The sequence below is a fragment of the Vidua macroura genome, chromosome 1 (assembly GCF_024509145.1).
Source record: "Vidua macroura isolate BioBank_ID:100142 chromosome 1, ASM2450914v1, whole genome shotgun sequence".
Classification (NCBI taxonomy): domain Eukaryota; kingdom Metazoa; phylum Chordata; class Aves; order Passeriformes; family Viduidae; genus Vidua; species Vidua macroura.
The window spans coordinates 33453014-33467699 of NC_071571.1; the positions used below are offsets into that span (position 1 = coordinate 33453014).

At 35.2% G+C, this 14686-nt stretch overlaps 1 protein-coding gene across 1 annotated transcript in view; it reads right to left on the reverse strand.

The window, feature by feature from the left end:
* SKAP2 (src kinase associated phosphoprotein 2) overlaps window positions 1–14686 on the reverse strand; it is a 119494-nt gene that overhangs the window by 26449 nt on the left and 78359 nt on the right. Inside the window, exons 7-9 of the mRNA XM_053969685.1 lie at window positions 14085–14209; window positions 13113–13176; window positions 12617–12715 (exon numbers count right to left, since the gene is read on the reverse strand). Of these exons, the coding sequence (XP_053825660.1) occupies window positions 12617–12715; window positions 13113–13176; window positions 14085–14209 (288 nt within the window). The remainder of the gene's footprint in view (window positions 1–12616; window positions 12716–13112; window positions 13177–14084; window positions 14210–14686) is intronic.

Here is a 14686-nt window from a genome sequence, read left to right on the forward strand (position 1 = left end):
CAAAGTGGATCTTCTCATTCTACTGTGCAGCCTTTTACTAATTTTCATGAAATCTAGGAGAATGCTTTGCTTTACTTATCTTTTCTACTAGCTGAGACCTGAATATATGTTAACACCTTTTCTCCTTCTTTTTTTTCCCCAGTACTAAATATTCCAATAACTTTGCTTGCCTGCCTTTGCCCCATTCTGTAGTCACAGCCAATATCCCCTTCAGACCCCACAATTTTGTACATCTACCAAACACATAAGGTGTTAGCATGAAAGTGGCTGTTTCTAGGACTTCACAAGCAAGCCCTTCATATTTTAAGAAAAAGCTGTCAAAGTGGGAGGAAAAACATTCTCAGTCACCTGAATGAGCAAACAGAATATATTCATTCACTGGGACAACTGAAAAATCCACAGAGATGCAGGCAATTCCCAGTTCTAGTTATGAATATATTAAGATTTCATGAACTCAGCTTCCTGCTTGGAGCTCTCCTTGCAAATAAGCAATCTTCAGTCATGTTTTGAGTGACAGCTCAATTCAACTTAGTTGGCCACTTCCTTGCACTAGTCTTCCAAACAACAAATAATCTAAAATCTCTCATTAAAACCAAATTAAACCAAACCAAACACAATCTTCTCAATCTTTTTACATATTCTACATTCCTTTTTTTTTTTTGGGGTGGTAACATAGATGCAAAAGAATTAAGAGTTTATCAATTCAAAGTTAAAGTAGGAAAAAAATTGCTAATCTGACAGAACTAGGAGAAAGAGAAGCATGTTAAATCTCAGTTACACCAACAGCAAGCTTTGGAAGAGAGGAGATAGAAAAAAGGCAGAAAAAGCAGGAGTACCTACCTGGGAAGACCATTTAGAATGCCTAATTTTGGGATATTAACATTTATTTGACAAAATTATCTAATTATTATTAATAAAATTCAATATAAATATGCCCAAGTGCAATATGCACTGCATAGAAATAAGAGATGGGTTTTGCACTGACCTTTTTATTTTCTCATGAAGAAAGACCTGATAATAGTAATTCTTCTCATGAGAAAAGATAAAGGTCATCACAAGCAAGTTCCTTGTGGATATGCACACAATAATAATGAAGAATAAAAGAAATTATAGAGACCCACTTCCAGAAACTCATTCATTGATTTCCCATTTTCATATTCACAGACACTTTGTCTTTATTTACAAATGAAGTCACTATTTCAGGGATTTTTTTGTCAGAAATCAAGTATTTGTCTAATCCTATATGTTGAGTGAACTGGTCAGAATATATTAAACTCAGAAATCAAAAAATTGTTTGATGGGCTATCAAAGAAGGCGAAAATTTCCTAAGTGACTTCAAAATCCAGCTCAGTACAAATTCCTTAAGCTTTACTAGATACTTTTTTAAACCTTATCTTTACCTTTTTGTAAGCAAACCCTACCTTTCCTTTTTTGTAAGCAAACCCTACCTTTGCATTTTTGTTTACTTTTTTTTTACTTCCACACCTGAACTGAAGGATCTCTGAAGATAAAGTTTCATGTTAAATTTCAACAAAAGCACAATTTTGGCTCTACTTCTAAAATTGCTCCTAAGGCCTCAATTTTGGCATACCAAATTGAGGCAACAGGCATCCTACATAAATCCATTCTTAAACATTTAAAGAAAGAATAAAACATTTTATAATGCTACTCTTAATAGGTCTCAACAACATAGGGGAAAAGCTTTTGGGTTTTAATGTTTCTACATGCTCATCTAATTATTTGGTTGATTAACAAAAAATCTTCCTTGCTTCCTTCTCTGTTCCCTGTCACTCTAGCAAAAAAATAGTTGCAATTATTGGGCAGAATGCAAATTAGTTTCTCAAAGGGACAAAAAAACAATTTTAAGTTTATTCCATGGTTCTATTGTAGGTTCATAGGAATCTGTGCTAGAGATTGCTGGCATAAATACGTGTGGCATGTACATAAGAATATTCTTTTAAACATAATAAAGATTTATATGAATTCACTGTAACTAAAATAAATTTGTTTGTTCTCTCAACCTGTAATAGCTCTTAGCTATGTAAATAATTTAAGTGTTCAACATGACATTTTATAAACTTTATTATTGAAATGTTTTGCCAAAATAAATGTGGTGGCTATTAAAATCTACATAGAAAATATAAATAGTTCCCAATGTAAATACATTTAGCAATCAAATATTCAATTAACTAATCTATACTGTATAACTCTGTAGTACAGTGTTATTTGACAACCATGTGCAGCAGTTATATTTCTCAAGCCTAAATTTATATGATAGAAAAAGTCTGTAAATGTCAAGTAAAGTTTCTCATAATCATTGATCAGCAGCAAGTCTTAAATTTAAAACCCATTTCTGAAAACTACATATTCTTAATTGTGACAAATGGGACTTGACATAAAATTTACATACATACAATTCATAAAGCATCTTGCTTAAACCACATAATATCCTATAATAATCTGCAAGGTTAATGTATTCAAATTTATAGTATGATTCCTGAACTTACTCAAAAAAGGGACAAAAAGCAAAGCAGAGCTCATGTCTGTGAAATGAAACACAATACAGTTGTTGGCATGTTTCCACAAGTAAAGTCTGGCTCCCAGATGCTTCTCTTGTAATTCCTTTAAAAATGTTATACCAGGACATTTTTGCACTCCCTGTGTTGATCTGCACACTGGCAAAAAAAAAAAAAAAAATTCGGCAGTTTTCACCCTTTGGGTATTTTCATTAAAAACAGCAAACTCACACTACTGCTACTTTGCACTGTTTATGTGCCAGGCCATTAAATGAAATTATGTCAACTATGCTAAATCCTTTCTCCAGCTAAAATGATGAAATAAAGTGAAAATGTTATTGCTATGATTCACTAGTATCAGGTTAAATCAGAAATATGCAGAAAATTATAGTTGCAATGCAGACTGTTTACATGTACCACATTTTGGATAACAGTGCCATATTAATCTCTACAAAAACGATCCCATTCTTCAATCTCCTATGCTGGGAGCCGCCACTCTGGATGTCAGATCTTACTAGCCCTGTGCACCACAAATCAGAATGCACCTCAGAGGGAAGAAGTAGGACACTGGGATATGGCAATAATTCATATGCAGGAGATGACAACTTCTCCCCAGGCAGCTCCCCAGGTCAGTGTGGGATTGGCATGCAGTTGTATCTCAAAAGAACCCATGGCTTCTGGAGTACCACACTACTAGTATTCACTCCGAGACGGTGCTTTCGGACTGCCAGAGACACAACACAGTCACAGCTGCACTGTAAGAGCACTACTTGTATGTCTCAGATAGGCAGTTCATTCAGGAACTAGATTTTATGACCTGTATGGAAGTGATAACAAAATCATATCCGTCTTGAACTTTTGTTTACTGAATTACCTGAAATTGCTGTTCAACATCTACTGATAGAAATGTGTCACTTCTTATCAGAGAATTATACAATCATTTGGGTTGGGAGTAACCTCTAAGATCATCTCATTCCAACACCCATGCCAGGAGCAAGGACAGCTTCCATTGGATCAGGCTCCTCAAAGCTGCACACAATGCACCCTAACACACTTCCAGCAATGTGTGGCATCTACAACTTCTCTGGACAACCTGTTCTGGTGCCTCACCATCCTCAGAGCAAAGTATTTCTTCCCAATATTCTTAATTTTTAAAGAAGTAAAATTTGAGAGGGGTATGCAAACAAGATAAATTCAGTTAGTATATTTTAGGACAACGGAAGCATGACCCTCATGCTAGGATCCACAGGCCTTCTGGTAGATAATGCTTCCTATTGAAAATGCAATTCCTTCCTCTAATCCCCAGTGCTATGTTAAGATTCAAGGACAGAATAATTGTTACAGACTGCTAAGACAGAGTGCTTCCACAACCCAAAGATGGAAGTATTGGAACATCTTCTTTAAGGATATTCTAAGTTCTAGAGATCCTAAACTAGTTTTTATTAAAACACAGAGTTTTTAGGTGGAGGTAAATAAGATCCACTAGGAAAAGTTAAGACTTCAAAAAAAGGACTGGAACAAAATATCCACTGTGGCAACCACCCCCTTTCTGGATAAGAAGACTGTCCTCCTATGTTGCCATCTAACACAAATCTCACTGACTTGCCAAAAAACTTTCCTCAGTCTCTTCCAACTTCTTAAGAAAAGATTCTCCCCTTTGCTGCTGAAGTTTATCTGTCAGCCTGCACCCTGCACTTCCCTGGAGTATCCCTTTGTTGCCTCAGCAGACTGAGACATCTTGCCTTCTCTGCCTGGTCCACTGTGTGGTCCAGGAGCTGGACTCTGCTGACCATTTTCTTTTCCTAGGAGCAACCATCCTGTTTCTTTCAAAAAGTTGTATCCAGCCCAGGGAGCAGCAGCCAAGACAAGGAAACAAGCAGCCTTTTCCTGTGTTACCTGCTTTGTATACGTGTAAACGAAACATGACATCTATTGCAAACACAGTACACTGCAGCACACAAACAAATCAGATATACATGCATACAGCCACAAAAATTCACGAAGCTCTGGTTAATTGGTAGCATTTTCTTAGGTTAATTCCTCCATTTTGAGGAGAGTGGGAAGAAAAGTGAGTAGCAAACTGAAAGGAAAAAAAAATTTACAGAAGGATTTATGCTGATGCATTTCTTAAGGCTGAAAAATTCAAATCAGATATTTGTATCTACAGTAACAGAATGATTAATTCAGCCTTTAGAGCCCACCTTGCTGGATCTTATTTGAGAATTCTGTTGTACAAATTATGGTTCTTTAATAGCTACCTTGTGGAAACCAGAAAAGTTGAGAAGTGATAGCCTGAGGCACCATATAACCTCTGGTTGCTCGTTTCTCAAAAAACTCTATCTAATGGTTTTAATAGCCTGATATGCAGTCATTCATCACAAATTCAAAAAATTAAGGTTCTTTGATCTATCTATATAGTATTTATCACATTTATACCCAAGCAGTAGAAAAGACCCAATACTTATTTCTATTTTCATAAATATACATAATGAAACTGATGTTTTACTTTGAAATTACTAAACTGCAGCAACTCCTCAAATTTATGCTTAATAAACTATCCCACATAACAAGACATTTTCTCTGAATGCTTGCATAAAGTGTATTCCACTGTTTCTTAATTAAATAAAAACAGTGCCACCATAGAAAACTTTGCTTTCAAAAGAAAATACTTTGGGCCCACAATCCATTGAAGACATGCACGCATAACAAAGCTTTGTTCACATTTGACATGAAGCCAGCTGCCAGAAACAGAGTCAACACTGAAAAAACTATGATACAAATAAAATTACTTTCTGTGACTTTTTTCTTGCCAGGATGACACGTTTTTCTGAGAGAGGATTCTATCTCTTAATAACAAACAGTTTCTGTCATATTCTGTTCACATCAAACTGGTTTTACAAATCAATAGAGTCATTGTTTAATGCTAGTACACTGAAAACAGAATAAAAATTACTGACCAGTACCTTCAATAAAACATCTTCTTTCCATAAATAAATTCATTTCAATAAGCTGTGAGCTAATTAGCTTTTGAAGGAGTTCTTTAAACATAGAAAAGTATTACTGAAAATACTTCAATTTTTTAATATGCCTTCTAATTTTAAGCAAGTCAGTTTTAAAATGCCACTAGACAATAGTTAATTTAATGGTGTATTTTTTGTTGGCTTTGGTTTGGTTTGGGTTTTTGGTTTGATTGTACTTTGGTTTTAGGGTACTTCTCTTTTAAAGTCTGAAATACATAAATAAAATCCGGCATTTGCTAACGTGAGACTTTGATAAACACAGTCTTTCCCACGTGAACTCCTTCGATGTATTCTAACAGTTGACCACAACATCAGGAAAATCACTTCTATTTTCTCCACCTGTAAACTCTGAAATCTATGTTGCCTGAAATGATGAAGTTTCTCATGCAGTTCCAAGAGAGAACAAAGCTATATGTAATAGCACATACTTTCCATTTATTGTAGATACTGTAATTGACTGCTTTGAATCTCACAACTGACCAAATTTTCTGCAGCAGAGGTATATCACTGAATAAAATATAAATAAAGAACATTATTTTAAGAGTATGCATCAGTGGGAAAGCCCAGTCTGAGTCTAAGCAATCAATAAACCTCTCACATGCAAATGAGACTAAATATGAATACTCCATTATTGTTCCACTTTTACTGGCCTCCTCACTTTTGCAGACGTGTGTGTGATGAGGGAGCGGGGGTGAATTGCACCATGGACAGTAGGCTTTCTGACAGCTATGGGCCACCTGTTGTTCACAGACAGTCACTTTATATTCACTTTAAAAGAAATGCAGAAGAGCCTGTGAACCTTATTTTTCCTCACAAAGACCTGCCACTTCCCACTCAATGGACATCTCATTCTTTTCAGCTACACCAGATTCTCTTACCTCCTCTTCTATCACTGACACCCAACATCAATGGAAAGAAGGGCTCCCTCTTTAGATGTAGAATTACAGTAATTGAAGATAATGCCCAAGCTCTTGTCGCAGACAAAAGCTGAGGTCCAGGTATCAAGTTCCTAACCACCTTGTGGATGCAATGTCTTTAAATATTTGTCTGGGTTCATAACTCATTTCTCTGCGAGCATTTAGTACTAGCTGAAGGATAACTTCAAGGCATATATAAATCCCATAAGAGTATTTCCTCAAAACTCAGAGTGACAGAATTCCAACATGGCTCCATTTCATCAAAGCTGCTCGGATTCAACAATATCCAGTTAAAAGAGATTGTTTTCAATCATTTCCATGTCTGACACTTAGCAGATTCCAAATCCCAGTGATCAAGACAACAAAACAACACGTCTTGGACCTAAAAAATAAATTTCTTCCTTTATTACTCTCTACACTAAAATGTATTTCACATCTGCTTTTCACTGCTCTTGTATTACTTTAATCGCTTTTGAATTACAGCTGAGTAAGAACCGTGTAGCACCCCCTTGTCCTTATTCTGGTACTCTACCTATCAGCAAGATAGTATGTGCAAAAATACTCCATTTATACAATAATATAATGGCTAATCAAGTGAAAAATACTTCTTAAGAACTCTGAGATTCAATTTTTGGAAAAAAAAAGTGTAGAATCCTCACTGTTTTAAAAGGAAAAAAGTCCATTGCTGTGTTCTTGACTCTGAAAGGTGTTTTCATGGAAATTATTCAAAAAAACTTTCAGAAATTACTTTGAAAACATATCTTTAGTACTGTCCTCAAAAATGCTGATCTTACACACAACTTTTCAACTTCAATTAGTCCTGATCCTACTTATATTTTATACTTTGAAATAATTTGCTAATTAAAAGCACTTAGAATTCCGTCTGTGGAAAAAAAATATGATAGCACATCCACATTATATACAACTTCTGGACGAGAACTAAAGAATTCTGTAATTACTGAAGGCAAGCAATAAACACTGCGAGGAATTTGGACTATATGCCAAGATATATAATAAAATGACTTAGCAGCAATGATCACAGGTAACATCTCAGACTCCATAATCACCCATGTCTGTGCTGACTTAAACCTGGTCCTCTGGTTTGCAAGGACCAATTAACAGTTTCTTTCTTTAAGCCTACTGGTTTTAGGAACTGATTTTACAGCTGTAATGCACACCTGGGACTGCTTGGCACCAAATGCTGCGTTCTGGCCCACATACCCTGACTGTGCTATAAGAAGCAAAGGTGTCCTAAAAAGAATTTTCATTAACACAGTGCTGTGAAATCTTTACTTCTAGCATCAAGAAGTCAATATATATATATGCATTATATCTTGAGAAAACAAATATATGCCATGAGTGTTCATGACTGACAGATGAAACTTACACTCAAACTCCACTACATAATCATTACTTCTTTCTTTCCAAGAAGAGGTAAATCAGAGAACATGTTCTTTTCCCTCCCTCACCCTCATGCTCATCAAAAGAGTACCACATCGTAAAAGAAGTTGATTCTTCAAGACTGTAGCAGTCCAGCAAGAAGAAAGGATGAAGATGGTATTGTTATGCTGCCTAACTGCAGCAGTATACTGTAAGAAAAAAACAAATCATGAAAGCTGCTTAAAGAGACAACCATAAGAAAGAAACAGTATATTCATTCTCTACCTTCATATTCAATGTCAGAAATGTTCTGAAACAACATCATTATAATTTTTTAACTATTCAAAATGCTTTGTTTAAAATAAGTAAACAAATTGAAGTGTTTCTTTGCACAGCACACTTCTCACTGCATGAAAGTTAAGACATTTCTTACCTTTCCCTGAGCTTTGCCTCATTTACAGAGTTTCCCTACCTAAGCTTCCAACTACGCTGCAAAATAGAATTATTTCCCAGAAACCTGGGTTTGACCAAACAGTTTGGCAGAGGATTGATAACAGGAATCAAAAGACAAACACCAGGTTTCCATTGCCATCATCCTGTGCCCAATTAGAGACTGAATCAATCCTTGAATTTAATTTACTGAAAATTAAGAACTGATGTAAGTTGTATTAGGAGATCACCACAGCACTGAGTTTCACCATCTTTTCCTCTTTTTCACCTGAAAGTTCTCTGTGTTATAGACAGGCTAAGAAGAGATGACATAAAGCCCCAATGCCAGTCTTGTTTCACATTACATTGCTTCAGGATTTCCAACCTTATTTGTTCTGTAAGGACTCTGTAAGGGAGTTTTACCTCCATGCAGCAAATAAGCACCACCAAAATAAGAATCAAAACTTATCTTTAGAAACATTTTAATGGAAATTATACTGAATACCATGGAAAGTACTGCTATAATGAAAGTTTGTGAGGAGAAAGAGAACAAAAGAAAAAAGCCAACACAAAATTGGAAATTAAGATGTTAGCTTAGATTAACACATCTTTTTTCCTACTGGGCCAGAATGTGGTAGACGGCACACAAACTAAAGCTGAGTTTGAAGACAGGATTAAGAGGGCAGGCAGTAGTTGGCATTGCTGTTTTGGGTATGTGCTTCACACAGATGTGAAACCACAGAAGACAATACTGAAGGACCTTAAAACTATGTCACTGAAACCTCAAGTTAATAAAAAAATTCTGTCTTCAAGGGCTGTAACAGATGGGAACAACTTTAAAGCTGGCACATGTTCTGTTTTATGACAATGACAACTCCATTGTTTAAAATACCACAAAGCTAGAAACTCTATGCATCAACTTAGCTCCACCCAGGACACAGAATTATTTAATACTACAGTTTCAGAAGCTATGTTACAGCTTGTAACATTCAGCTGTGGACTGCAAAATTATATATCGTGACTAAGGTAGAAAATAAATAGCTAATTAAGAAAAATGGTCCTTTACTAACAAGTTTTTTCATTTTGCTTAGCCAAGTTTTCCTCCATGATTTTATTAAAAAACAAAAAGACTAAAGCCTAGTTTGCTGAAGACAGTGTAAAGATTTCTTTTCCTGAAGAATCTTCCAAGGGAAGTTTTACAAGTTGGGAATTCTTTGAAAGTTATGATTTTTTTTTACTTTACCTGAATAACCACAGTAAAACACTGACTAATACTGAGAACCATGAAAATTATCCTTTCATGGTAAATATGAATTTGTATGGGCTATTAAAGAAGAAAGTGACTTAACAGATCAAAAGATTAAATTTCCTACATCTCTTTTTACCCCTCCCAACTATCAACCTGCCAGCAGACAGTACATAGTGTATACCACTGAAATCTATGCTTTAGGCTAATAGTCTCTTGGCATTCTGGACACTGGTTTGAACCTATCCAGCTTCTGCCTGGAAAATTCATCTACACTGTCTCCTGCCACAAGCAGGAAAAAAAAAGGAGGAAAAAAAATAGCTAAGCAATGAGATAGCTAGAGAATACGGTGTCAGTCCTGATTACTGTCACAGTTCTCAAAATTTCCCAATTTTCAAAACCATGAACTTTCAATATGCTTTGTTTAATCCAAAAACTCTTTCTTCAAATAGCAAACCAAATATTATCAATTGAACTGGCTTCATTTCCTTCTGAAATGCTGGCGTAAAAACCACTGGAAAACCACAGAAATGCAAAATTTTACTTACTTGAGAAAATGCAAATTATAACCAAATAAATGATAACACAATACAATGAGCTGTGCACCTGAAATTCAATATTTATAAAGCTAGTGGATCTGTGAAAACAGAGGATTAGACTCCTGTAACACAAATATGCTTTGAGGAGAAAAAGAAAGTGGAGATTAATTTCTTGTCCCTCTTCACAAGGATCTAGCATGTTTGTCTTCTGCATTCCAGAGCTTAGCATAGCTTTGCAGCTGTACAAATAATTTTTTTCTGTTCTCTTAACAGGCGTTCCAGATTTCTTATTTGTTCTATATTATTATGCCAGGTAACAGCAGGGATAATGATGCTCCACCCTTTGACCATGAAAGGAAGAAAGCGTAATTCACTTACCTGGGAAAACAGAAAGGACAGCCAACTGTAATTAAATGCAACCAATCAGGTCTAATTAAAGGAGACAAACCAAACTGGAGTGCACTCTTTTACCATCAAGTTTAGATGAACAGCTACACAAGAAACAAATAAGGCCTACTCCTGTGAGGTTTGTCAACCAGCATTTCATCTAACACGATATGGATTAAGAAGAAAAGGACTGCTCTAAGGCCTCAGAGCCACAAGTCTGTAATTCCATTTAAGCATATGATTGTTAAACCAAATTTATGGAAGATAAAAGGACTAAATAATCACCTAAAATCTGTTGCAAACTTATGCTTTATTTTTACTTAATTATGTCAGCACATCAGAGTCAAAACTAAAAGCTCCACTGTAAAAGGTAAAATGGTCTTTCCCGAGAAGTTCACAATTCAAATAGATGAGATGGAAAAAGCACGAGATAAAGGAAGATAATCTCTACTTGATAACATGAAAATTAAGCACACTCCAAGATCACAGGGAAATAAATTGATTTAACTAAAAACTGAAACTAAATTTCTTGAACGACTTCTTCTTTGTGATGTTGTTACATTTCAGGTTTATTAGCCACATTAGGAGATAACAGCTGAAAAAAAGGTCAGAAAACTGTCATGAAAAAATGAGAAAACTGTCATAAAAATGGGATGTAAGTGAAAATACTCTAAATTCCTACAGAATCACACCAAGGCAGCAATTCACAGAAGACAGAGCTCAAAGCAAAGAACTCAAAGTCTGTATTAACCAATGCCCTTCTCCCAGTATTTTATGTATTACTGCTCCAGATCGACTTACTATCTGACATTCAAATGAACAGGTAAGGTAACTGAAGCTCAGAAAAAGAGTAATTTATCCCAGGATATATGTAGACCTTCTTTAACAAAAGCATAAGCAAGCATACAAGACCACTTTCTGTAAGAACCTCAGCATCCAAAAAGCACTGTAATACGGTTTGGATGTATATTGTAGCTATAAGATTAAGCCCAGTAATGTAGTTTTTATACTCACTGCAGAGAGTTTTTCAGCATGCATGACACCCTGCATGCCATTTCATCAGAATATGCATTCTGTGTTGAAGTAATCTAGGTACAATTCAAAGATATGGAACAACCAAAAAGACAGCTCCTAAAGATATATCATTTTATATCTTATACTTTTATGATATTCATTTTCACTAGACACTTGTTTTTTTTCACCCTTTATTCACTGAAATGACCTTAAATTGAAAATCAAGACAAAGTGTAAAATGTTCTTTTTATCCAGTGGTCAGGAAATTTTACCTAATAGATGCAGAAAGTTAGCCAGCATCACATGAAACAACTAATTTTATCCTCTCAGATTATTGCTGATAATTGCACTGCTCCAAACAGCAGGGGGTATTTCATACAAAGTGATTATTAATTGTCATATCACTTAAAAGTATCACTTGCTAACTAATGATAACTGGAAAACTGATTTGTTTTCACAACTTCCTAAAATTTAATAAAGAAGAGCAACCTTTCTCCTAGTACTTGAATGTCTATAATCAAGAACTTTTGCCAAGCTCTTTTTGTTTTGTTTTGCCATCTGACAGATACAGTTGAACATTTAGAGCCATAATCATTCAACCACATTGGAAAGTCCACAGTAAAAAGTTCTGTATCATCATAGCCATGCTGGAAAACATGAAACAGAACAGTGTCAACACTCATGTTGCTTTCTTTACAGTTCTTTTCCAGAGTCTTTTCAAACAAACATATTGCTTTCTTGCAGGATTGTAACACCATGTATTAGGCAGAAGCTGGTAACATTTGGAACAACAGAGAACTTCTGCTTAATACAAGTGCCAAAATGAATGAAGAAAAAAAAATAATGGGCATATTGCTGGAAAAAGCTGTAAGGCTTTTTATTTTTTTAATTTAAAAAAATTGCATACCAGAAAATGTTAATGAGCTGAAGGTCCCGAGTTCACTTTTACACATTCTGTGCTATTTTGATGCCCCTGTTAAAGAAAACTGTTCTCACTCAGAACTGAAGACATTCTTTTTTCATTGTCACAGCAAAATCTGAAATCTAAAAGTATCTTGTTCATCATGCTACTTTATTCACTTCCTTTAAGCCACTGAGAGTTATCAAACTAGAAGTAGAGAAGACAAAATGATCGCAAGTCACAGAGTTAGAAAGAATTCAACAATACCTTTAACTTCTTCATAAATGCTATCATCTATCGGTTCACTGTCCGCTTGTCCAACATCATCATAGTCCTCTTCCTCAGGAATAACATTAGATCCTGTATCTAGGTAACAGTGGTTTAAAAAGTTAACATTTAGTGGAAAATAATGCCTAAGCAGAAATTTACGCAAAATGAAAACAATTCTTCCATGACCTGCTCCTTCCAGTACATTCTGCTTATTTTTTTACACTGTTCAAGGAGTAAGAAAGAGTTTTTATGAAGGAGCTTGTATAAAGGAGAACTTTCAAGCTAAATAGTATTCTGGGAGAAAAGCAAAAATCTTGAAGAAAGAGAAAAGTCATATAAAAGCTGTAATACAATTGAAAACTAGGACTTACTAATCACAACTTGGACATGTGGGAATCCTACAGGTACTAACATGACAGGTAAGTAAATGGACAGAACTACCGTCAGTAAGCAGTACTGGAAATAAAGGCAATTGCTCTACTGGCTGGCTTACCTTGAATTACAAATTTGACTTGCTGTACCCATTCCTCTGCTTCTTTGGGAGTGGCAGCTGTAAACTATTAAATGCTTATTAATAATTACTAGCAGTAATGTCAAAAACACAACTACAATTTCATTAGCAATAAAAAAGAGGGAATGTAACAGTCCCGTCACTTCCTCAAGAAACCATTAGCAATTCTTTTCATGTCTTCTGGTACTTTTCTTGCAAGGATGCTTCTTATAATGTACAGCTAATTTTGACAAATTTACGTAATTGAAGGAGAGGATGATGGATTTGAAACTCTGATCAGCAGCTGGCAGCTGTGCAGAAAAAAGCTGCTTCTCTTCATCAATGTCAAAGCCAGAACTGATGAACAAAATTTGCCCTTGACAATTAGAAGACACCCATGAATTTCTTTAGACTGCTGGGTACAGTTTTCTTAAAAATGTTCTTGTCAGACTCCAACACACTACCTGACAGCTTAATTAACTGGCTTTCAACCGCAATCTCAGATATTTAAAACTTATTAAACTTACATTCCATATTGATGTCTGGCTGATAGATCTCTGAATTGCACAACTGATATGTGCCTTTTTGTAGGTTTTCCTTGAAAAGCCATGACCAATACAATATGTATTTAACACTGATACATATTTTAACTTTTTTTTTTACTATTTAATTCATCAGAGAAATCACAGAGACTACACTATACAATAGATATTAAAATGCTAATATTGAAATGACCAAAAGATAAAGATGATAGATTTCCTCGCTCTTGACCAAAAAGATAATATTTGAATATGTACATACATACGTTTAATCAGATTTTTTTTCCTAATATATGAAAATACAATATATGCAAGCAAGGTTTTCCTTTTTTCACTAAGATATCAGTGACAGTTGTTTCACTGAAATGTTAATTCAGTAACTGGAATTGTAACAGCTTTGTCAATTAAATTTCAAGTCAACATAAAAAAGTCCAACCTGATAAATGCGCTTATCTGGAGCAGAGATTTCAAAACAACAATCTTTCTTTGCATCCTTCCGAAGGCTATTATTCATTCTGATGGTGTAGCCCTCTAAGGCAAATTCACCTTTCTGTTGTTTGTCTGTTGGAGATAAAAAACAAAGTTAGAGCTTCATTTACAACAGTGAATGTAAGTGGCTCAGCAGGTTATCGTTTATTCAGATTTTGTTTTCTATTTCATGAATTTTACAAAGAACATGGAGGTTTTTAGCAAAATGATTAAGTGATGCTTCTAGAGATAAAGCTTTATTTTCAGGGAAGATGTACCCAAAAGTACATTTTTCTGTAGGATGCCTAAGGAAGTCCACAGGGGGATGTTTGCAGATGGTGGTCTTATTTAGTAAGAAGTGCATGTTATGACACTTGTATCTAGGGAAAGCCAAGAACTGGAACTTGCAAGACACGCTTCCTATAAATCAGTGTCTCTTTCAGTCTCAGTAAACCAATGGGAAAACCTGTCTAGCTCAGAACTTGCTGAGCTCCCTCCGAAACTAACCACTTCACTCAAAAAATAAACTTCAAGCTTCTTTTTAAGCAATTGGAAAAGCTGCTTTTCACA